This window comes from Condylostylus longicornis, unplaced genomic scaffold (genome assembly GCF_029603195.1).
Source record: "Condylostylus longicornis isolate FDR11 unplaced genomic scaffold, ASM2960319v2 ptg000023l, whole genome shotgun sequence".
Taxonomy (NCBI): Eukaryota; Metazoa; Arthropoda; class Insecta; order Diptera; family Dolichopodidae; genus Condylostylus; species Condylostylus longicornis.
In genome coordinates, this window is record NW_026577992.1 from 310,426 (window position 1) to 335,846 (window position 25,421).

Sequence of the window (25,421 nt, forward strand, 5' to 3'; positions counted from 1 at the left end):
ATGATATTTACAAAGTTAAAGTTTAAATCGGAAAGAATAGAGTAGCAACTTCGTCTTTCAACAAAAAAATTATAGAAAAATTTTCTCAATTAGAGGTACTGAAAATTCTAATACCTATAGAAAATTGTGATAAAAATTCATATTAAACTTCAGGCGTGTGAATGTTACACATGGATTTAAAGATGAAATATTGTAAGTCTTTTAATTGCATGTTTCACTTTCGTTTTCTTTCACTTCTTTTACATTATTTATTTCTTAACTAGGCCAACTACTATATCTTGAAATTTAAGACTGCTTTGTAAATTAAAATTGAAGACACATAGTTTTGTCAGCTATTGATTGTTGTGTCAAGTTCAATAATTATTATCAAAATATTTAGAATACGGCACTGTTAATTTTTCCTTCAATTCAAAACAGCTACAAATTATTAATAAGCAATAATTATTTGTTATAATAATAAAATTTAATTCAAAGATTTCCTTTAGCAATGGGCATTTTCAATGAAAAACTTAGTCTACTTGATTATTTTAATAAAAAAAAAAATTTCAAATAATTGTTAATTTATTTTATACAGGTTTACTTAAGTTTGTTATTTTTCTACATAAGGAAAAAAAACATTCTTCTAAAATTTTTTAACAATTCAAATTGTTTGAAGACTTACCAAATTTTCTGTAAAAAAAAGTTCTCAAAAAGATGATTTTTGAAAGTTGAAGAAATAATAGTAAAAAAAAACAGAAAAAAATAATAAATTTAAAATTTCAATCGCAAAGAAAAAATACACGTGTAACTTTTTGGAAAAATTTAAAAAGAATTTTTTGTCTTAAAAGTGCCTCCATTCTATCATTGATTTTATTTTCTTCTTGAAGTTTTTTAAATAAAACGCAAATTTGTTCAATAAATAAGTACTTTGTAGCTCTTTGGAATTTTTTTAAAAACAAAAAGAACTATTCAATTTTTAGTAAATTAATTTTAAAATTATTTATGCTGCCATGTGAATAATATGTACTCATGTTCTTTTCACCGCGATTAAATCTGAAGTTGTAGTACGAATATGCGATAATTAAAATAATTCAATTAAATTAATTATAAATAATATATATGTGTGTTGTTTACCTACAAAATCCACACATTCTTAATTATTTTCAAAGAATTTTTTTTTTAGTACTTTACTTATTCAAATTGAAAAATAAAAGTAATTCATTATTCTCAAAATACTCGTATTTTTTAAAGAACTTTTGGAATAAAAAATTAATACTTAAAAAAATATTCGAAAAGAAAATATTTTTTTTCCCCTTTTGTAATGAGATTTTTATTTTCTCCCCAAATATTTATTTATGTATTTCTCAATTGTAATGATATTGTAATCTTAAACTTGTGATCTGAATAATCGTATTAAAGCATTATAAAAGAAGGAAGAAACATCGCTTTTAAAATTGGAACTTATTGTTGAAAAAAAACAAATTAAAAGGAAATCATAAATAAAAACCATAAAAAGTTTTTTTTTTTTATAAATATGATTTATGAATGTTTTTCTATATTCATTTTTTTTTACAATATTAAATGAAACATCAAAGAGAAAAAATTTCTTAGAATTTTGAAATATTTATTGGTATACAAAGTATATATGAAATAAAAAAAAAAACTTTTATTTCTACAAGCTTTTTTATTATGTCATTTATAGGGAATATCATAAACTTAAGTTTTAATCACTATGGAATAGAATAAAGGAAAAAAAAATTTTTAAATTTATGTTCAAAGTCTACAAGGAGTTTTTGTATATTAAAGAAAATTTTATCTTCTCCTCATATTTTTATTGAAGATGTTTTAAGTTTAAAGAGAAACAAGGAAAAAAAAACTATTTTAATAAAATATAATTCCAACCTACGAGTTTTTTTCTTAAAAATGAAAATATTTTTTTTTTTGTATATTATCAAGTAAATCAACTGATGTAAGAGCTTAATGCCACAGTTTTTACAATTATTTTATATAGCATGAAAACTTCCACGTGTATAAAATATTGCGGTGTGGTTATAATAGTAAAAAATATAATTTGATTAATGGCAAAATCATAGTCTTGTTTTCTTTTTTTTTGTTGCCAGATTTTTTTATAAGATTTCAACTATAGATTTTTTATTAAGCATGCAGATTTGTTTATATTTTTGATTTAATAAAATTAAATATTATATTAGTTTGGTTTTTAATCTATTTAATTAAATACACAACTAGAATTTTCTTTAGAAAAATAAATTAAAAATACAATTGATTGCCTTCAAAATTCAATATTTTTAAACAGAATTTGCTTTCTACGTCATTGCGTTTCTGTTATGATTCAAAGCAACCGAAATATTATTTATGCTAAAATTTTAAAAATTATTTCACATTATATTTCTTTAGTCCTTAAAAGAGTATTAAATTTTATATTTTGCAATTCTACTTATAAGGAAACTCACAAAGAAAATTCGAATATTTTTCTAAATATGATTTTGAAGTTATACTTAAAAAACATTTTTAAAGTATAAGAGTGAAATAAACATTCATTATCCTAGTAAATATTTATTATTATTATTAATAAATTTAACAAACATAATATTATGTAGATATCTATAAAGTATAAGGAACCAAGCAATTTGAACTTATAAAATTTACTTTCTATTTTCTACAAAACAAATTAATCCTTAATTGTTCCTGTTTTATTGGCAACCATTATTATATCCTTATATTTAATACCTATATACTAATGTAATGCATCGTGTGTAAATTTTTGACATCTAAACTATTATTACAATATTAAAAAAATTCCCTTAAGGTCATGTTTTAATTAATTTTTTGTCAATTTGTTTATATATTATTTCAGTAACTGAAAACTATAATTATTAATAAAAATAATAAATAATAGCAATAAAATCACGTAATATATAGTGAATAGAACTAATGAAAGACTTTACATTTCAAAAGGTAGTATGTTTTCTAAAAACAAAATCAAATTCAAAATAAATATTGTGCTGTGTTGAGAAAATAATGTCACGTTAATTTATTTTCAAGATTAATTATTTCACCTACAATTTCAATTTTTTTCTTCTCTTATGTAAGCACGTACTTTTCTACTTCCGCATATTCAGATTTATATCTTTGTTGCTAGGAAATTTTAAAAATTAATTAGCTATGTTTTATGTAAGAAAATTTTAATATACTCTATACCATATTTACGTGTGTAAACACCATATTCGCAATGTAATAATATTATTCTCTAATGTTAAATTTTAATTATTTCATCGGATATATTTTAAATAAATATTTTGTTTATAAAAAAAATTTTGCGCATCCATGAGTGTACCATGGTACATCAATATTATTATTGTAGAAATTTATGAATAAAATTAAAGAAATTTAAAAAAGATATAGACCGCTTATAAGACTTACTAGAAGTTAGATATTTGGATATTTACAGAAAAAGTGTTCATTATTGATCACGAATAGAAATTATATAAAGTAACATAGATTATAATTTTCTATGGCGATTAATGTTAAATAGGTTTTATACTCTTTTAAACATTAAAAAACATTTTTTTTTAAACAATGTTGTCATTCAACCGAGACGATCGTAAGTGTCGTAGAAATTTGCGTATCACATTTTTAACCGTTTATGTTTTGTCTTTCAAAGTTTATTCCAGTCTTTTTCGAAAATTCATTTCTTAATTAATTCTTAAGTGAAGTTTATTAATTTTTTAAGAGATGTCACAACCGCAAAGAAAATATGTTCGAAAACAAGGAGATGTTTGAATAGTCGTATAATTTGTTCACTTTTTTCGTATCTTTTATTTATTTTTAGGAATTTTTATTATAACTACGAGTAAAAAATAATTTTTTTCCCCCTATCTATTTTTTATAACAATGCTTACATAATGTAGAAATGAAATTTTCGAAAAATTCAAAATTTTCAACAATTGCAATAATAATCCTAATAAAAGATGGATTGTTTGACATTTCCTAAACAGAAAATTGGTAAAGTACTTTTGGAAATATTTGTACTTACGTGGTATCACAGTTTTGCCAGCGATATATTAAATTTCAAGAAAATTGGTTGATTAATTCTCTTGATATTACATACGCAAAAATGTAAGATAGAAATGTAAGATAAAATTTTATTAAAATCGGTTCAGCCAAACTAGACATATATACGTGCACACAAAATACCGACAGATCAGACTGACATCTTTCTAAAAATTGTTTATTAACACTTCCCTACAATGGAGAAGTATGTTTCAATCAAAAACTCGATAAGCAAAATTTGGTGTCTTCTTGTATTTGTAAAAGTATTTTGGTTAATATAAATTCTCAGTGGCCTGGTTTACTGCCTTTAATTTACAAACCACTTTTTTAAACGGATTCTCCGTACCTATACTTAAGCTCGATACAAATAAAATTGTATATAATACATATACATATATAACTGTATAGTAATAAAATATAATTTTTTAGTTCTTACAGTATTGAAGAATTTTAATCTTTCATTAGAGTACCAAAATGTGATCAATAACGGTAATATTTATGTTATTCGTTTAATGATATTAATTAAAAACTTTTCAAACATTAATTTGCTAGAATACTAAAATAAATGTGCAATTAATTCGAAATTTTGTATACTATATACCTATGCAGTTATCTACATACCACTTTCAATAAATTTTCAGGTTTTTTTTCAATAATTTATTGTCAACTTGATATTTATGTACGTATATATATATATTATATTTCGTACATATTTATATTTTATGGGTTCACGTCTAACTATACTTGATTTTACTTTAAAAATTATTTAATGTATATGTATATGCAGGAATATAATTTATTACAATGACTCGGAATGAACTTAATACGTGTACATAAACAACATATTTCGTAAAATTTTACTATATTCCATACTTTTAGTACAAATATTTTGTATATTTTTTTTTCTTTATAATACAATTATAGCCATATAATTTGATTTACAGAAGGAAAATGTCTTAAAATGTTTCCTTTTCGTTTTTATATGTTGAAAGAATTATAACGAAAATAAATTAAATTTCCTTATTTAGAGAGGTTATGTTCCACACTTAATAGTCAAAATCACGTTTCATTTAGTCTGAAATAAGTCAAAAAAATAAGTCAGAATAAGATGAAAAAGTGAGCAAAAAGAAAACAAAATAATAAAAATGATCTACTTTTTATTTAAGTTCTCTTTTCTCATATATTCATTTAAATATGTTTGTAGGAAAATATATACAAATTTGTAAATTTATATAATGTACATTCGAACATAATATGTATAGGTTTATGTTCCTAGCAGCATATATATGTTAGCAGTATAATATTTTTTCTTATTTTCGAATTTGGTATTATTTTTTAGGTTATATAACAAACTAAACATTCCTTCTTTATATAAAATTCATTTTTAGGACATTCCTAACAAAATCGAAAAAAAATGCTATTATAATTTCATTCCGTAAATCTGTCAGCCCATCCATGGTTTTATTTACAAAATTTTTAAACTCCTACAGAATCTTATACCTACATGTTCTGTTTAGTTTAGTCTGTAGAAAAAATTTTTTCTTAACTAAGCATCTCAGTATTGTACTCTTTGAAATTTTTTTTTTTTAAATAACTGTACTGAAACCATAAAAATCTATCAAATGCTGTAATATGATTGTTTACATATTTTCTGTAAAAAAGGTAAAGTTTTAAAAGTCGTAATTATGGAATATAATAATCTTTTAATGTAAAAATCATCCCAAATGTATGCAATTTTTTTTCTTTAAGATTCTTTTCACTTGTATAAGAAAAATGTGCTACTTTGTAACCCATGTTTTTAGTTCAAATTTGATGTTAAAAATTTTCATAAAGTATATGAGCACGTAAATAAAGCTTAAGGCGATAGTGTCAGCTTTTGTTGACGCAGGACACAAAATAAAATAATTTTAGAATACAAACAAATAGATAAATATATAATATTAGAAAAACAAGAATAAAAAAAAAAAGAAATAGTGAAAAATTTAGCTTCCGTTTCCCTTTTAAAACTTGTTTAAATTTTATGAATGAAGAGCATTCCTACACATATCGTATTAGTATATTACATACAATATACCGTATACAATTGTGTGTTTGATTATATTCTAGGCCTGTATACATTTACAAACACTACTACATTATATTATTAGATATACAGATTATTAGCTGTTTCTTTTTTACCGTAATTTCACTTTTTAGTTGTACACAGGGAACCCTCATTTAATATTTTTTTAAGAGAAAAAGGTCAATATACCTTGAATAGACCCGCTGTGATAAACAATTCATTTTCTATCTGCAGGGGTTTTTTTTATTTTTTTTTTATATATTTTTATTTATTTATTTTTTTTTTTCTGTTAAGTTGTGTTTTTACACATTTTTATAATTCATTCGCCGTACTACAGTCTTATTGTACATTAAAAAAAAAATGTTGATTTAGGTTGGTTCCGGACACATACATGCACATAATACCAAATACAATACTTTAGATTAAAGTTCCTTAAAGCTACGTATATTGTACTTGTGAAATTTTGTAATCATAAGCTATACGCTTGTCATAGAATTTCCTTGTTATGTGTTTTTACTAAATAATTTTCATTTAATTTTCTTACTTTTGTCCTTTTAATTTTTCACTGAAATTTAAAGTTCCGGTGATTTAAAAGACGCTGTTGTTTTTTGAATGATATTTTCTTTGAAAGAGATTTTTAGAAAACGTGTTTCTACATCATTGTTTTTTTTTTGTTTGAAATTTCTAATAGCACTTTCATTTTATAACGGGAATAAAAAAACTAGGTCTTATATGGTATTTTTTTTTTGTTTTCTTAATTAAAAATGGAAAACCTTATAAATTTTTGTATACACACACAAGAAAACATGATTGGTCTTTATTCATGTGTAGGTGTAATTCAAAATATTAATCTTGTAAAGCTGTGTGTTCACTAAACTGTATATGAGGTTAATTTAAAAGTCAAGATAATTATTTAAAAAAAATATTTATTTAAAAAAAATTTCATAATTCGTATTCTATAGCATTATTAAAATTTTCGAGATTTGATTGTATCAGTTTTTCATACATAAGAATGTTGTTGAATGTGTATTGTAATATAAAGGGTGTTTTTTTGTAAACTTGAAATTAAAATTGTAAATACGTTAAAACAACTTTTTGTTTAAGTCGAAATTATTGCCATAGTACCAAAAAAAATTTTCCTTATCCTTTCAAATCCCTTAATTAAGAGCCGAAATTTTTAACAATTTGTTAAGATTTCTGAAATGCGAGTACATTAATCATTATTTACAAACTATGAATACGTACTAGTTTTATAATATATTGAAGGTAGAGTACGTGCAGAACGTGTTTTTAAACCATATAAAGGTTCGAGTTAATATTTATACGGATAGTACAAAATTACTATACACTCTTGTTCTACACGCAGTTTGAAGCTCACACAAATGGAAAACACCAATTTCAATTTCTTATTTTATTTTTTTTTTAACACAAATTACCTTACCGGTATTTTTACCGGCAAGTAAAAATAGAACCTTTAATAAGACAAAAAAAAATTAAATTTTCTTTTGCATCATATTACATTTAAATTTTTTTTTTGTTATTTTTTTATAATTACTTTAAAAAATTCAAAAACAGTTTTTTTTTAGTTAAGGGCACATGCATATATGAAAAGAATGCATACGTACAAAATAACCAACCCATTTGCGAAAATAAATCATCGAAAACTTAATTTAAGTGGATGGTATATTTTTATTTATGCTGCACCAAAAAAAAAAATAAAAAAAATAAAAATAAGAAATTTTCTATAGTTTTCCTCTTCAAAAAAAAAATATTAAAAAAAAATAAACTGAACCTCTACAAAAGTATAAATTTTTCAAGTTGGCTGCAAAAAAAGTTTTTAAAACTGGTTGCCACTGTTGAATTTATATTCAAAAATTTACCACAAATTGCTTATTATTCTTTCATTTTTTTTATAAGGTCTACTATATAGCAACATGATTTTATTTATTTATTTTGTTTTTTTTATAATATGAACACTAAAACTAATAATTACATTAAAAAGTTTTCCAAAAAATTTCGACGTCTTTCTTTGTACATTTCATGATGATAAAAATATTTTTGTATATGAAAAAAAAAATATTATATGGAATGGTAGAAAAACGCTTAATGTATGCTCAATTAAATTTTCAAGTTGAAAACGAATTGAAAATTTGTATAAAATGTACATACTCGTATGTATGTGCGACACAATGTATAACAACTTTATTTAATAATTAAGGGAATGGATATTTAAAAGTAAATCATATTCAAAATATGTTCGAGCTCCAATGCCGAATTATTACGACGTGAGTGACGAGTTTCTGAAATAAAGTTTTTTTTGTAAGTCATAATTTTCTTTATAAGCAATACTTAATACCAAAATCTAACAAACGCTTAATGCCAAATACAAAAGTAATAATGCTTTTTTTATTTATTTCAGGTAAATCATTGATGGTCAAATGCAAATCTAAATATATTTAGAATGTAAGTATGAAAATTACATTAAATATTTAAATGATCAAGTAGTTCACGATGACTATATAACAAGTATAGGACGTAAATTCATAAGAAATAGGTGAAATGTTAAAATGTAAAGCTAGCTATATCTGAAACTGATTATAATATAGAAATAGATGTTTTACATTATTTAGATTATTTTTTTAATTACTAGATTTAAGGAATTGCTTGTTGCTGTTTTAATCTACGCAATACGTAACTTTTTCTTGCCACCTAAAGTAAATCTGAATGTTAAGGGAAAAAATGATTTATTAGAGTGAAAATATTATGGAAATAAAATATCATATATATATTTATCTTTTATATATGTAGTTAAAAAAGTTAAATATTTATCTCTAATTTATTTTAAATGGAAGTTAAAATTATTTTCTTTTTCATTTTGTTGAATAATTATTTCAAAAATAATATTGAAGATGAACTTTCTTTTAAATGATTTTGATTATTTCGTTCTTGAATTTTACTTCAACACATCTATTGTAATATAAAATATATAAACGTTCTTCATGCCATTTTTACCGTAGATACAACAAATTTTAAATTCAGGATAACGAAGGATATTTGTTACACGTTCTCTTATAACTACAATAAAATCATCGAAAACTTTATCTAAAGCATCATCTACAATTTGCAATTTCCCTTAACTAAACGACTAACAAATACAAAAGCAAAATTTATATACATATAAAGTACCATCGAGAAAGTAAAAGGAAATTTATGCAATTAAATGATTATATTATAACGTGCTAGATCACATAAAATTTGATGAATTATTAATTTAATTGGGGTTCAAATTTATTTCTATATGAGTTTCTTAAGTTATTTTTCAATGAAGTTTATGATTGCATCACATTGAATCCCTATCGCATCTATTTTAATATTGTTATATGATTATATATAAGGAATTTTTTTATTGGTAGCATATTTAATGTAATAATAATTTAATACTCAGCTTAAATACAACTATATCGAAAGCGTATTACACAAACACAAGTGAATGAACATCTCTTTATCGTTTATTTATTTTTTTTGTTATTACTTTTTATTATTATCTCTTTGCTGCAATTTCTCTTCCTGTTTAGTTTTTTTTTATAGATTTTTTTTTACTTTTTGAAATAGCAATTAGTCATTTACTGAAGGCGTTTAAAAAAGAAAAAACAAAATTTTCATTGTGAATCTAGTTTTTGTCATGAGAGAAAAATTTTTTTTGCTTAAACAAGTAGTGTCGCTGTATTAATGCTCTACCTAATATAAAATATGCATGTATATGTATGTACGTATGTACTATGACAAAACGAATATGAATTATTATGTCCTTAAGAAGCATAAATGAAATTTTCAATATTTTGTAATAATATTATACATACCCCTAAATGAAATATAATTCTGCACACAGTTATTCTCTATTATATAAGGTAATTAATTATTAAGTGGTTTTTATGATCGAAAAAAAACATTATTGACAGAAAAGAGAAAAAAAAATGAAATTAAAATAAGAAAAATATTTGGGCTTAAGAAAATAAATCGATTTTAATCGTTTATTTTATAAGTCATGATTTTAATTTAAAAATTAAAATATATTTCAAATATTTAAACACAAAATCCTTTTATCAAATAATCATGTACATATTCATATATCATCGAAATAGTATTGTTACACTTGCTTGAACGCCATTTCTCAATTTGGTCAGATAAATTAAATCGGATGAAATTCTGGAATTTTCTTATACTAACTGAAAACCTATAGCTTCAATATTAAGTTATTCCGTATTCTGTTTATAATGAGGAATATTGAAAATTATACTTAATTTAAAAGAATCGGAAACGAAAGTTGTTAACGTAATTTTTCTTACGACAGTAATCAAAAGCCTTAAATATGTTCAAAAATATCAAATTCCAGATTTTAATAACAATTCCATCTTAAATCAATCTTCGAAATATCGCACTTATTTAGATATTTTGAATAATTGTTAAAATGGAGATTTCAAAAGGTCTCTTTGAAAGAAGTTTCCAAATATATTAAAAATTTATAAAATCTGTTTTTGTCAATCAATAAACAACATGAAAGTGTGCCATAGAAAATTCTTTTTTTGGAAAATTGATTACAAATAGAATTCCGCAATTATTTGATTAATCAGAATTTCTAATATACATTAAGCACTTATTTTCTCACAACGGTTTGTATTACCATCGGAGTAATAAAATAACAGCTTTGGTAAACTTTGGAAATTAACGTAGATAATACTTCTAACTGACATTTAATATAAAAGTATTATATGCAGATTTAATTTATTGAATGAATAAACTTTTCACCGTATATTCACCGTAAATATCAGAAACGGTAAAAATCAAATAAGTTCTAACTTTAAAAACACTAAATTAATAGTTAGAATCTTTGTTTTTTTTCATGATTTAAGAGAAAAAAACTAGTCAACTTAAGAGTCAGAATTTTAATTGATTTCATTTGCTAAAGTATTTGCCTTTTTTTTTATTTTCATATTCTCGGCTATTTTATATTTTGATCGCATTTCTGTTTTATCCTAAACTCAAATATAATTTCGATTTATTTATATAATGGTATAAATATATGTTATAAAGTAGAGCAAAAACATGGAAAAAAACTTACGAGAACAGTATTTAAAAATTTTATGGTGTATTTTATGCGAGTATATTTTTGAAGTGACGTTAATTCAGTCTACAAATGACATCAAATATGCATACTTGTAACACTAAATCACTTTTAATGTCCTATTTCCGGAATTCTGGCTTCAAGTTTATGCAATTAAAAGTATTTTCATATAAATATATGTATGTATATATAGGGATTATTTTCTCACTTATATACAATGCAAAACTATGTACATATAAAGCTCTCATTTTGACTAAGAGTGGACAATGCTTTTATCTTATATACTGGTTTAACATTTTTTAAAAATAATGATGATGATGATAATGATAACAATGGTGAAACTTATTATATTGATAATAATACTGATGATAATGATGATGGTGATAGCATGTTGCTAATGATAGTGATAGTAAAGGCGCTGATCACAGATTAATTTAACTTTGTTTACAAAGAAATGTTTTCCTTGTTGTTGTTATTTTGTTCCCCCTATACTTAAGTTACTATATAAATGGATAAAAAATTTAAAAAATGTTAAATAGGTTTTCATTCCTTTTTTATTCCCTGGATCCGGTTGACAGTTTTTCATATTATTATGGCACGTATTGTTATTGCAAGTTTGAAAATAATAAAAAAAAATGTTTTCGCAATTTATAAAACATTTTGCACTTATGCATAATTCTGCATAACATTTTTTTTATAAACACTCTTTGTTTTAATTTTAAGCTTTTAAATCTGTTGTAGTTTTTGTTTTTTCTTTAATCTTCTTTCTTTTTTAAATAAAAAATAAAATTTTGTGATTTATTAAAACAGAAAGGGGAATGAAAATGTTATAATAACCATCAAGAAGTAAAAACAAGTCAAACAACTGATTTGTTGTTATCAAAAGTTGTCTTAATGTAAACAGTGCATCTTATGTGACAACATAGTAACGATTCGCTCTGCAAAATATGTTGAATACAGAATTTCATATCAATAATAATGTTGATAACAAAATTTTAAGATAATTTCAGGCTTTTATTTAATCTTTAATAAAAACTGACATAAAATTTTTTGTCACATTACATATTTTACAAATTTTACTCATATTGTCTGGACATGGGTAATGACGTCATATTGTTTAATATTAATTTTGAACGAAGAATATTAATTACAAAAGAAATATTCCGGATTTTGTAAAATATAAGATTAATTTTCTCATTATTGTACTCCTGATACGAATTTGGAAATTCTGAATTTTTTATTACTTACGTATGCGGTTTGCTATTTTGCACTTCAAGAGTATTACAAAGTTGGAAATTAAGCATAATTAGTTTATATGTACAGCAATTCAATATAATTGTAGTAGGTAATTTATTGCATTTAGTATAATAAAATTTTTGTTCAAATATATTTTATTAGAATTGTTCACTCATTTCAATACAAAATTAAAGGCTTAACAAATTATATTAAATATATAAAAGCTACTTCCTAAAATTTTTAATCGAACATATTTATATTTCATTGAAATTTGAGTCAATTAAATTTGTAATCTTGGAGAACTCATCTATGTTTTTCTTATTCTGAATAAAATCTCAACAAAATGAAAGTTAAGAAATAAGATTATATTGATTACAGGTGAATATTTTCGACCTTTTGCTTGAAAATCTCATTTAAAATCAAACTTGTGAATGATACTATGTCTATTAAAATCGATAATTAATTTTAGATGCAGAATTTTATGAATTTAATAACTTATACTGAGCCGTAACATCTTATAATTCTTATTTTCATAGCATAATATTATTCAAGCCATTATATTGACTTTCAGTATGTTTGTACATTATTATTCAAAAAGCATTATATTAACGTCAATATGTTATTTTAGCAATTAATAATATTCCATAAGAATTTCAATTGGACAGAACAACCTAAAATTTTAAAAATCGTTAAATTTGACTAAGAAGTTACAAAGAAGAAAATCAAAAAAAAAATGGCAAGCTTCCAAGCTTGAAAAATTTTGCAAAATATTATTTTATACATACTAGGTTTATAGAGTACAAGCAATTTCACTACATTGAATAAAAAATTAAAGAAAAAAAGATTCTAAATTTTTTTCTTCAGTAGTGCAAGACAATAAAACTTTTTCATGAAAATAAACAATTTTTGCTTCTCTTAAACTCTTTTTATTTCTTCATTCATATTTTCGCATTAAAGTAAAATAATATTAGTTTATATACATATACATATTTAAAAAAAAAAAAACAACCAACCAAAGAAAATGAAACATGCAATTTTGAAAACGTGCAACGCATCTGAAATTACAAGTTAAACAGATATAAAAAAAAAGTAGGTAATATGAAGGAATACAAAAAAATTAAAAAGTACGGAAACATAGGAAGGCATTACTGTAACAAAGTCAAAACAAAAACAGCAACAAGCAGGACAAATACCTTCTACAAAAATAAAAAAAACCCTGAAAAACAAGAATTTTTTTTTTGATTCTAGTTTTAAAACTCTTTGGTTAAACAAAAAACGTACGTACAGTACAAGGCAAGAGTAAGTGAAAAACGACTAATGATTTTTTTCTTATTATTTTTTTATAGCACAAAGTATAAAAAACTTACAGAAAAACACATATATTTTTTTATTAAAGAACAAAATGAGAACAATATTTAAATAAATAAAAAAAAAGGCAAGTATATACAAAAACTATGAATGAACTTTTTTGTATAGTTAAACTTGATGCAAGACTTCAGAACAATGAAAAATAATACATGATGTAATTTTTCTGCATGGTAATGCATTTTTCTAGATTGCTTCCTTCATATGCAATACAAAGAATGATAAAAATGAGCATTTTGTATTTTTTTGTTTCCCATACTGAACTTTTTAAATTCTAAAACGGAAGCAAAAACATGACTAGCTAACTAAGAGATAAAAATAGAAGATGAACATGCATTTTTAACCTTTATTGTCCAGAATTTTATTTACACATACGCTCCTTTCTTCTATATTACACATTAAGTTTACATTATATCCTTGTAGTATATTAATATAAAACTTAAATGTGTGTGTTTACATTTTTTAAACTTCTATAAAAATTGCAATAAATTTTTTAATATTTTTGCATTTTTTTTTTCATAAAACTATGTTGAATAATAACTGTGTTTAGAAATCTTAATAAATTCAGGATCATTTATTTTCTATATACTTATGTTTAATGTATATAACAAAAATATAATATTTGCGATTTATAAAAAAATATATACATAGCTATAGATAGAAATGTAATGCATAAATTCATTTATTTATATTTCAAAATTGGAGTAATTGTGGAAAACATGGAAAATTTTAAAAATGAGAAGTTTTGTCTATATGAAATTTTTTCAATAATATTATTGTTTATATACTACTATAGAGAAAGGATTATTTGAATAAATACTTTGTATATTTCAATGTTACGAAATATTAACAAATTACCTAAAAGTATGCAATTTTACTACATTCTAAATAACAAACCAGATCATGACGAAATACAGCATTATCACATTATCTATATTAAATTAGGTTTGAAGTGACTTGTTTTGGATATAAAAAAAATTATAACACTTCTGTTTCCTCTTGATTTTACAATTTTTAAGCAATTCATTCTTTCAGAGGTGATTCTTATTATTATTATTCCTATAAAACGGAAGTATCTAAAAGGTATTCTATAAAGCATGAGTAAGGCGTTATGTTGATATCAAATTTTATAAAAATCGTTCTACAAACAAAATTATTATGCTAATTTACCTGCTTTATCTAACAGTTTACATTCAGTGGTGTGAGTCGAGTAATAACTTTAATAATATTCTTTATAGAAAATAGTTTCCATAATTAAATTTTACAAGTGCATTGTATACAAAATTATTGAATAAGAAAATTTTCAAAAATTAAACCAATCGATTGCTGTTTGAAAACTAATTTAATTACATGAATGTATGTGTCTAGTGTATACCATAATATTATTCCAGTGCTATTCCAGTGCCATAATATTATTATTTTATTGCATACCATATATGCATACATACATAGTATTAATAAGTTATGCGCATAGATTGAAAAGAAAATGTATGATGTTAACACAGACCAGGATCTGATTTATTTGGCGCCCTACATGGTTTCCTAGAAAGTGTGCCCTGCCCCTTGCTTTCACTTTCATATCAATTAACAATATGCAATAAAAATTGCATTTTGCGCATAATATGTTACTTTCATGCAACTTTATTATGCTGAATAAAAGATTAGTAATGGAGTTAAAGCCTAGTGTTAAACTTTCACATCGTTGTTTTGCAATGTTGGTATATAGGAACGAGCTTGTCATGTTAATCACGCTGTAAATAGAAAACATTTTTTAAAAACACAAAATGGAAAAAATTTGAAAAAAACTTTTATTTGTTAAAATTTAATTTTTAAAGTTTTTTAAATTTTTTAAGGTTTTCAATAGCGCCCTCTTTTTTTTATGCCTGTTGCAATTGCTTATTTTGCATATACAGTAGATCCGCTGCTGTGTATACATATATGTGTACATTTTATGTGAATTTTGCTTAAAAGACAAAAATTATTATTGAAATGTAATAGAAAAAATATTAAATTTTTTTTTTAAATGCAATAATCGAAGCTTTTCTATATATTTACACGTTAAGCATTCGAAAATAATCTATATATAGAATGTAAACTCTTATTTCTCTCTCCCTATCTTTTAGATACACAGAAAAAGAAGAAAATAGAGACAAAATAAATGTTTTCCTTATTATCCAATTCTTTTTTTTTTTATTTTTTGTTTTGGTTATCCTTTTTGTACATTTTTGTTTTTTTATTTTTGTTTTTCCTTTGTTGATTTCTGCAATATCATATCTAATTTGCATAAACGTTCATTTTATGCTCATTTGCTTTGTAATATTAAATGATTTGGATAGTTAAGAGTAGAAGAGGATGAAAAGAAAGTTATATTTAATCCATAAAGAAAATGGTAAAAAATATGAGAAAAAAGGTTATTTTTTTTTGTATTTTTTTGTTCAATAAAATCACTTGTTACGGCTATTTTGTGTTGTCTATTATTATTATTACTTTTATCATTATTAGTGTTATTGTATTTTCTTATTAGAGTTGCGTTTGGCTGACTATAGAGTGTAACTAAATTGGAAAAATTTTAAATTGTTTTAAATTAAGAATAGGAACAACCATTCTTGAATTTAAATACATGATTTGGGTACGGAACTTTGAAAGAAATTTTATCTTTATATATTGTGTAAGACTTTTTTGTTAATAGAATCTTTATGCTGGTGCAGAATTGTAATTCATAAAATTTATGAGGATTTTCTTATATTTGTTACTTAAATACTTGAATACTTGAATAAGTAATTTTAACATAATTTGCTTAATAAATTTTTTATTTCTAATTCTAATATAATGTCCTGTTAGATGATCAGTTCAGTTGAAACAAAAAAATAAAGCACATTCTATACATCAATTACTTGATAAAATTTTATAATTTAAACAAAACACACCCAAGCATTAGAAAATTAGAATTTCATAACAATGTAATTAATTTTCTAATATTAAATTATTGCATTGTTAAACAATAATTAAATTAAATAAAAAAAACCCTGTACAAAATACAAAAAAAAATTAAATTTCTATGAAATAGAAAAATTTACCCAATCGCAAATTATGACTAATATGAAAATTAATGTTTTAAAATTTCAAAAGTGAAGGAAACAATTCTAGAAAACAAAAAAATTAAATTTCCTTTTTGTTTCCGTATGGTTTAAAACATTTTAAACTCGAAATGTTCAACTGCATTCTTCAAGCATATTATTAAATGGTTCTACACAACCATGAAGTACATTTTATGTATTATTTTCAAGGTCTTTTGTTTTGCATGATGTAGTTTTAGAAATTAAAATTTTATTTTATATTTTAAATCGTTTAATAAAATTATATGAAAATTTAATTAAAAATTAAATTCGTAAAGTTTTGTTTCTATGTGGAATAAATAGAACATTGTGTATGTGTTTAGATATTAGACTTATTATACTATAACACAATTATACTATTACACAATTATATTAATGTGTGTAATATAGTAATGTGGCACCCTTGCAGGGATGAAAAAGGAGTTATATCGGAAGAATATTTGGCGCAACTCTTGGGGTTCGTGAAAAAAATTTACTGAGTTCGATACATTGATTTTCGATTCTTATATTCTCAATTAATGTTTGATTGAGGTGATAGTCGTTAAATATTTAATTTGGCAGTTGCCAGTAGGCCATGTTGTTTACCTAGTAAACACTTATTTATTACTTAAACTAAAATTGGTTTGGCGAATAACTGGATGTCTTTATTTTCACAAGGCGAATACAAAATATTCCTAACAAAAAATGACCAAAACAAGAATTTTAGTAAATGCAAGTACAGCTAAATGAATAAGCGTCTTTTTAAATGGGCTTCATTGTGAATATATCATAATATATGTAAATTTATAAGATATCTTGTAAATATTCTTCGTATTCATCGCTGTTAAACACTTACACATCTGTGCAAACAATTATAAATGTATAGATCTGCAAGGTATAAAATAAAACAATATTTAATAAAACAAGATTTAAAAATAATAATGGAAAATAAAAAATATCCTTAATCTTATTTTGTATCTTTTTGATGGAATTTTATGTTCACATATAATATTCTACTTGTTTGTATTATATGCAAAATAATATAAGATACAAAATATTATTACACACAGTAACATGTGTGTTTGCTAATATATTATAATTTTATTGATAGTGTTGCGTTCTTATAGGAAAATTTGACCTTTTTGCTACAAAAAAAATTATTTTGAGATTATAAAAATAAATTTAAGTTTATAATATTGTGTGCATAGGTAGCCCCCTATAAACTCTTCAAAATATTTCGATTTTAATTACCATTAGCTACAAATTTCAGTATTGCGTAATTTTTAATGTGATGTATAAATATAAAACTAAAATAATAAAATATTCAACGTATATGAAAATTTTAAGCATTTAAAACAAGTTTTTATGCGAACATAAAAACTTGTTTTAAATGCTTATGTTTTAAATGGGTTACAGTAACTCTCATGTTCTCCTCGTGGCCATTTTATCATTATTTATATTTACTAACCTATATAAATGTCTTAAAAATTGTTTATAGATTGTTATAGCAAAGTGCAACTCAATTTTTTCTTATTTCTGATTTTCAATCAATTCTTATCCTCTCAAATTTAATATAGCCCCGTGCATTGATTGCTTTTAACATTATTTTTTTCCTATATGCATTATAAAGTTTAAAGTGCTTATAATTTCACACACATATCTGATCATGAAAATCGCAAAAATCTCTTAAAAAATCTTTTTTTTTTTTCTGAAAAAATTTTGTATTGCTGAGTATATGAAAAATAAAAGGCATCAAAGAAAAAAGGACATGCAGATAAAGAAAAAGACATCGGTATACAGAATGAATCGTATGTGGTGTTAAACAAAATAAAAAATCACTCATTTTAAATCAACATGCATACAAACTTATAAGATAAACATGTTCACATAAATTTCCCTTTGGTTGTAAAATTTTATGATTTTAATGCGAAAATGTTGAGCGTTTATGACCTACAATTTTTTTTTTCTCTTATTTTTTTATTTTCCTTTATTTTTTTTATCACCACCTTTTGCACAGGGAACACTCATTGATTTTTCCTTATTATTTTGACGTCCCATATTTTGCATTCGCAGATATACATAAATATAATATATATATGTATAATTGTATACACACAAATGTACATCTTATGTAGATATTAGTAGTTTTCATTTATAATGTTTTTAATATTCAGATCAGTATATATACATGAATACGCGAAAATATTGTAAATACAATCACACCATGCATTTGAGTAAATTCACAAAATATATCTAGGAGGGGGTAAAAATCATAAATGATTCGTTTGCGAATTCAAATGTAATATGTAAAACATGCGGGACACAACGAAAACTGACATTTTTTTGCAGAACGTATGGAAAACTCAATAAGATGAAAAGATTTTACCTCACCATTTCATATTATCGTAACATTCACGCATAGGAAAAAAAATCAGAATTTTCTCCATTTGTCATGTTAAATAATATTCCTATATGATATAATGCTGAAGCAAGGCTATTTTAATAACAATAATAATAATGTAGCAATATACTTACATATATATATAATATAAAAATATGATATTATTGTACTGTTATAAGTTAAAATAATGATAAAAAAGAAAATAATGTGAACAGTAACCATTATAATAGTCATCATGAATCAGGAATTTTACATTTTTACACATGTAATGTACATACAATATATGTAAGTATTTTATTACCATATGATCATTGAATGTACACAGAGAAAGGGAGAAAAATGTATATTCGCTTAATAAAAATTTTTATTACACTTGCATTTTTTAACGTAAAAATGTTTCCATATTAATTTTTCAAAATAAATCTCGTCATAATAATGTTGTACGTAGGTTTTATACTTCAATGATAGTAAAGATTACAGCATGAGTTTTAAATAAATTATATTTTTAATATACGACAAATTAAAATAAAAGAAATTAGACAGAGACAACAATTTGTAGAATTCTCTTATATTATATTCTAAGACATTGTGGTTATTTCTTTTATTTCAAAAGTATTAATTGTAAATATAGGAAATAATTTTATATAAATTATAAATGAGGGGCTCAGAAGCAGAGTGGCGTAAGCCACAATGTCGGTTTTGCCACTTTGCTTTTGAAAATTCGAAAAATTTTTACAAAATCAGAAAATTTCTACAAAAGCAAAAATACTTTTCTGAAAAATAAATAGGAAAAAAGCTATTTCGAACATGGAAACTGTATATTACTGATTTTAGAAGATGTACATAACCGATTGCAGCAAAAAAAAAATTTTTTTTATATGTGGCTTACGCCACTCTGCTTCTGAGACCCTCAAATATTTTATTAATAAAAGCCTTTGCAACGCCATTCCAAAAGAAAGACATACTTATAGCTTACTGCGTGTAATTGTGTAGCAAGCTTTTAAAAACTTCTAGTCTTAAAATTTGTAAATTTTCATCAGAAAACTGCTCTCAACTATATCAATATTTGATTATTAAACTTTATACAAATTGTAGTTACGGGAAAAAATAAATTGGAAACCACAAGGATATTGTGTCAGACAACAATCACCAGATGCAGTCCAAATCTCCTCATTACACTTGGCACAATCCAAACCTCCAACCCTTGATGAACTGGTACAATTTGTAGGGGAGATGATATTATTGCGATTTCACTAAGAATATAATTTAATTACCTATGTATATAATATAAAACTAAATATTTATTAAAATTTACTTACTTGTTATTTGCGAGTAGTAGCATTTTTATCGAATAAAACTAAAATTTTTTAAAGATTTCGAATCATTCCCAAATATACTATAGTTTCTTCTTACCTATGTATGTAAATAATTGATCATATTATAATAACTACAAATATTTTTTTTCTATTTAAATTTTTTCTATTTCTAAAATAAGAATAAATAAATTAATTCCTTCAAAATAAATTTTAAGCAGGAATTTGATTCTCAGCTTAATTGTTTCAACATTAATAAATCATGCCATAATGTTGTACATTAAAGAGCTACAGAACGTTAAAATTATGAACAAAGCTGAAAATTAGAACGTAGTCTAAAATTTAAAATTACTTAATCAAATATGTAGTATAAAAAAATTATCTTAATAATTAAAAATTTAGTTTTGCTTAAATTAATCGTGCACAATATACTTTATCTTGAGTTAAAAGAACTTCAGTTATGTTCAAGAGACAAAATCTTGGTTTATTCAATATTTTAAAGCAATTTCAATTTTTGAATTAGTATTAGTTTTCGACTGTTTTAAAGTATCTAGCTTTATTCTCAATTGAATATCTGCTTTCAAATTCGATGTACTTTCAAACAATAAAATATTTTCAAAACCATTTAAATAATATCGTCAAGCACGTATAAATATGAGTATGTTACCTATACAATTGAAAAGTATTTGTATTGTTTGTTAATGGTCCTTTAGTGTTTTACGTTGCGCTCTGAATTAATTTATATTTTACTTATTATGCGTTCACATATCCACATAATAATATTGCAAAGTAGAATGAGTTCGTATTTAGTTTAAAGATTGGTATATAGTTCAATTTTTTATATAATGTGAACAATATTATTTATAATGGATTTAATAATATGAAAAATGCAAAATGTACTTATATTTTTACTGTACAATATGAAAATATTCCATACAGATTATGTATATGAGTGTATGTGTGCCAGAGTACAAAGATATGCTTGAGTAAAAAACACAACACAAAACTTTAAGGATAAAAGTATTTTCATAATTTTTTTTTTGTTTTTCAGGTTCGGCGCTTTTTATTTATAAAAAAAAACCTTACTACCTATATTGTACTTATATAAAGTGATTTTCTATCTCACCTATGCTGTGACTTTAGAGTAGAACAGAAGCAAAAGTTATGCTTAAAAAGCATTAATATTGCATTAAAATAAGAAAATCTGGTGGAAAATATTTTTAAAATTTTTTTATTTTACCTTTTTTGTATTTTTTTTCTTTTAAGGTTTTTATTATCTTAAAGTAAATATACTAAAAAAAAAGAGATAATATACAAAAAAAAAAAAGGACATAACAAAAAAAGAAGGATTCATTTAATTTGAACGTATAAAGTTGAACACATTTTTCGACACTTTTAATGGCTTTAATTTACGTTTCAACTTTTAAAGCTCTTAAAAAAAATTTGTTTTTTTTGTTTTACTATTTTTTATGATTTTTGTTTTTGTTAAATAAAAAAAGTTAATTTTTTTAAGTGTAAGTAAGTGTATTTATTTTTTCATGAAATTTTTCTTTCAGTTTTTTACGTTTTGAATACAATTTCTGAATAAGTTGATAAAAAAAAGGAAAAAAATTGTATAATGTTGCGTTTGTTATACTTATACTCTACAATGTTTTATACATTACATACTTACATATTACAACTAGCTAAAATTAAAAGTTTTCTAGCGTATATGTTGCCTTATTGCCCCGTTGTACTTAATGAGATTTATTTGAATTTAAACAAAACTTTTGTATAAGCTTTTGGTAAATAATCACCTCGCAATTGTAGCTATACTTTATGTTTTGTTTTTTATTTCCAAAAAATGTAATAATTTTTTATGTAAAAAATGCATAGACCTTAATCGATATATATATATAGAAATAATTAATTATAACAACTATAATATAATGAAAATTGCATTCTTGTTTTAGTTTTTTATTTGGAATTTTTAAAACAAAAAAAAAATGTGCTTAGGTCCATTAAAATCAGAATTATTAATAAAATAAAAATTTCGAAAATTGTAAATACCCTTAAATTCATGTCTTTTATATTCCATTAGATTAATATTTTATATTTTATTACAATATCATTTTAATTTTATTTCAAAACAGTTTGTTTCAAATTTTCGCCCTTTTCAAACCAAAAAATACTCTTTATTTAAAAATTTCAAAATAAGTAGCTTTTAATCATATTGGGAATTTGTGCAGAAGGCATGCATTTAATTAAAATATCTTAAACTCGAAATTCCTAAAAAAAAAGTAGAGCGAAAGTCTTTAAGAAAATATTTTTTTGGAAAAAGATCAAGGCTCTTCCATTTTATTTAATTTAATTTAAAATTTTCAAAAATTAAAAATTGTTATAAAAATATTTTTCAGTTTTCATGAATTCAAAAATTTTAAATTGTTCCTTTAATATAGATTAACCTTTTATGGTTATAATTGAAATGCCATAAAATGAAATTAAAAATTTGCTAATTCTTTGTAATATCACCTACATATTATATATTTCATATCAAAATATTATATAATACATTATTTAACTTAAAATATTGAATTAATTATAATTAATCGGTTATATTAAATAAATAAATTATCGAATCATTTTGTTTTGATTGCTCAAGGAGTTTTAAATATTTACATTTGAATATCTCTATTATTATTTGTTTAATTCTACATTATTTACCTTAATAATGCTAATATTATTAAGAATTACAATATAATATTTATTAACTAGCTGCTTACGTTAGTATATTGTTTGCTATATATATATAACTTAAATAAGGTAATATTCAAAAAGCAACAGTATAGAAGAATTGTTAACACCTTCATTATGTTAATAAGTGAGTCATTGAATTGATAATTTATTGCAAATGTAAGAATTAATAAAATGTAATTAAAATTAAATTTACTATTATAATTTTTTAAGTTCATTTATCTTCAATTTTTGCAACTTATTACAATAATTTTGGAAAATTTGTATAAGATTCAATATACAAATAGGATCTTAAATTTATTTAGTATTTGACTCAAGCAAAGTAATGGTTGTAGTAAATTTCAAATTTTCTCTTTGCTTTTTACTTTTCGTGCTAAGTGAATAACGAATAAAAACTTTAAATCTTACATTTAACAATTTCTAAATTTAAAATTCTGTTCCTTTTAAAATAAACATTTATTTTAAAAAAATCCTTTAAAAAATTTAGAACATCACGAAATTTTCAATTCAATTCTAAAAAAATTTCATTTAAAGTTGTGCATAAATTTAACAAGAGCGTTGTGTATAAATAATTATAATTTTAAGGGGACGTGTACGAGAATCACTATTTATATTTCGGGTCTAGCAATAAAAAACAAACATTTATCATTGGAAAAGGTTTTATTGTTTTTCAAAATATTACCCATGAAGATCAATACACTTTTGCATGCGCTGAAACCAATTTTCGTAGCACTTTTTCCACTCCGATTGAGACACCTCCAAAACATGGTTTTTGAACGCATCGACTGCTTCTTCAGGTGTTGAAAATCGTTGTCCACGCATTTTTTTTTTGATGTGAGGGAATAAGAAGAAGTCATTGGGTGCTAAATTAGGACTGTACGGCGGATGACCCATCAATTCGACATTTTGAGTGCTCAAATAGTCCATTGTTTCAGCTGATTTGTGAGAGCTTGCATTGTCATGATGAAGAATGATTCGCCGGCGCTTGTTTGTTTTCCTTATTTCTTCGAAAACTTTCGGCAAACAGATGGTGGTGTACCATTCAGAATTGACCGTCCTACGTTCCACTAAAGGTACTGTGGCCACATGACCGGTTATACCAAAAAAAAACGCGATCATTTGCTTCGATGTGCTTCTTCCACGAACAACTTTTGTTGGATTTGGCTCGTCTTGGAACACCCATACGGTCGATTGCTGTTTCGTTTCGGGCTCATATGCATAGATCCATGATTCATCACCTGTGACTATCTTATAAACGTCTTTTGACGCACCGCGATTGAATTTTTTCAACATTTCTTTGCTCCAATCGACACGAGCCTTCTTTTGTGCAATCGTCAAATTTTTTGGGATCCATCGACAACACACCTTTTTCACGGCAAGATGTTCATGCAATATCTTATGTACGCTGGTGGAACTAATGCCCAAGGATGCCTCAATCTCACAGTATGTCACATGCCGGTCCATCATTATCATTTCGCGCACAGCATCGATGGTTTCCGGCAAAACGACCGAAATTGGCCGACCTTCACGAAATTCATCCTGGAGCGAACGGCGTCCGAAACCAAACTCTTGGTACCAGCGATTTACAGTGGTTTTGATGGTGCTTCATCACCAAAAGTCGAAACAAGTTGATCGAGACACTCTTGTCTCGATAATCCGCGCCGAAAATCGTAAAAAATCATCGCACGAAAATTTTCACGGGACAATTCCATTTTTTGACCGAGATGAATTTTTCAAGTCACTGTAAACAAAACAATTCGCGCTCGAATGACAAAACGTTCTGAGTGATGGAAGTGTCAGATTGCACCTGGCAGCACTAGTATTGCTATATCTATAATACATATGATGTATATTTATGTGAAAACATTTCAAGTTTAATTAATTTTCTGGTTTTCAAATGTCATATATGTCTGTAGCAATCCATTTTTCTATTGTTTTCTTTGTGTTTTTAATCTCAAAGCTAATTTTAATATCTAAATTAAAAAATTAAGATAAATTATATGTCCATATACACGTAACAAAAAAAGGCATTTAAAAAATTTCA

At 23.9% G+C, this 25,421-nt stretch overlaps 1 protein-coding gene and 1 long non-coding RNA gene across 2 annotated transcripts in view; both read left to right on the top strand.

The window, feature by feature from the left end:
* The window catches only part of LOC129606981 (uncharacterized), a 166,904-nt gene extending 158,337 nt beyond the window's left edge, over positions 1 to 8,567 (top strand). Inside the window, exon 4 of the long non-coding RNA XR_008696789.1 lies at positions 8,532 to 8,567. This is a non-coding gene — a long non-coding RNA (uncharacterized LOC129606981). The remainder of the gene's footprint in view (positions 1 to 8,531) is intronic.
* Positions 8,568 to 15,502: 6,935 nt separating this feature from the next.
* LOC129606978 (larval serum protein 2-like) overlaps positions 15,503 to 25,421 on the top strand; it is a 167,494-nt gene continuing 157,575 nt past the window's right edge. Inside the window, exons 1-2 of the mRNA XM_055517644.1 lie at positions 15,503 to 15,553; positions 20,427 to 20,546. Of these exons, the coding sequence (XP_055373619.1) occupies positions 15,503 to 15,553; positions 20,427 to 20,546 (171 nt within the window). The remainder of the gene's footprint in view (positions 15,554 to 20,426; positions 20,547 to 25,421) is intronic.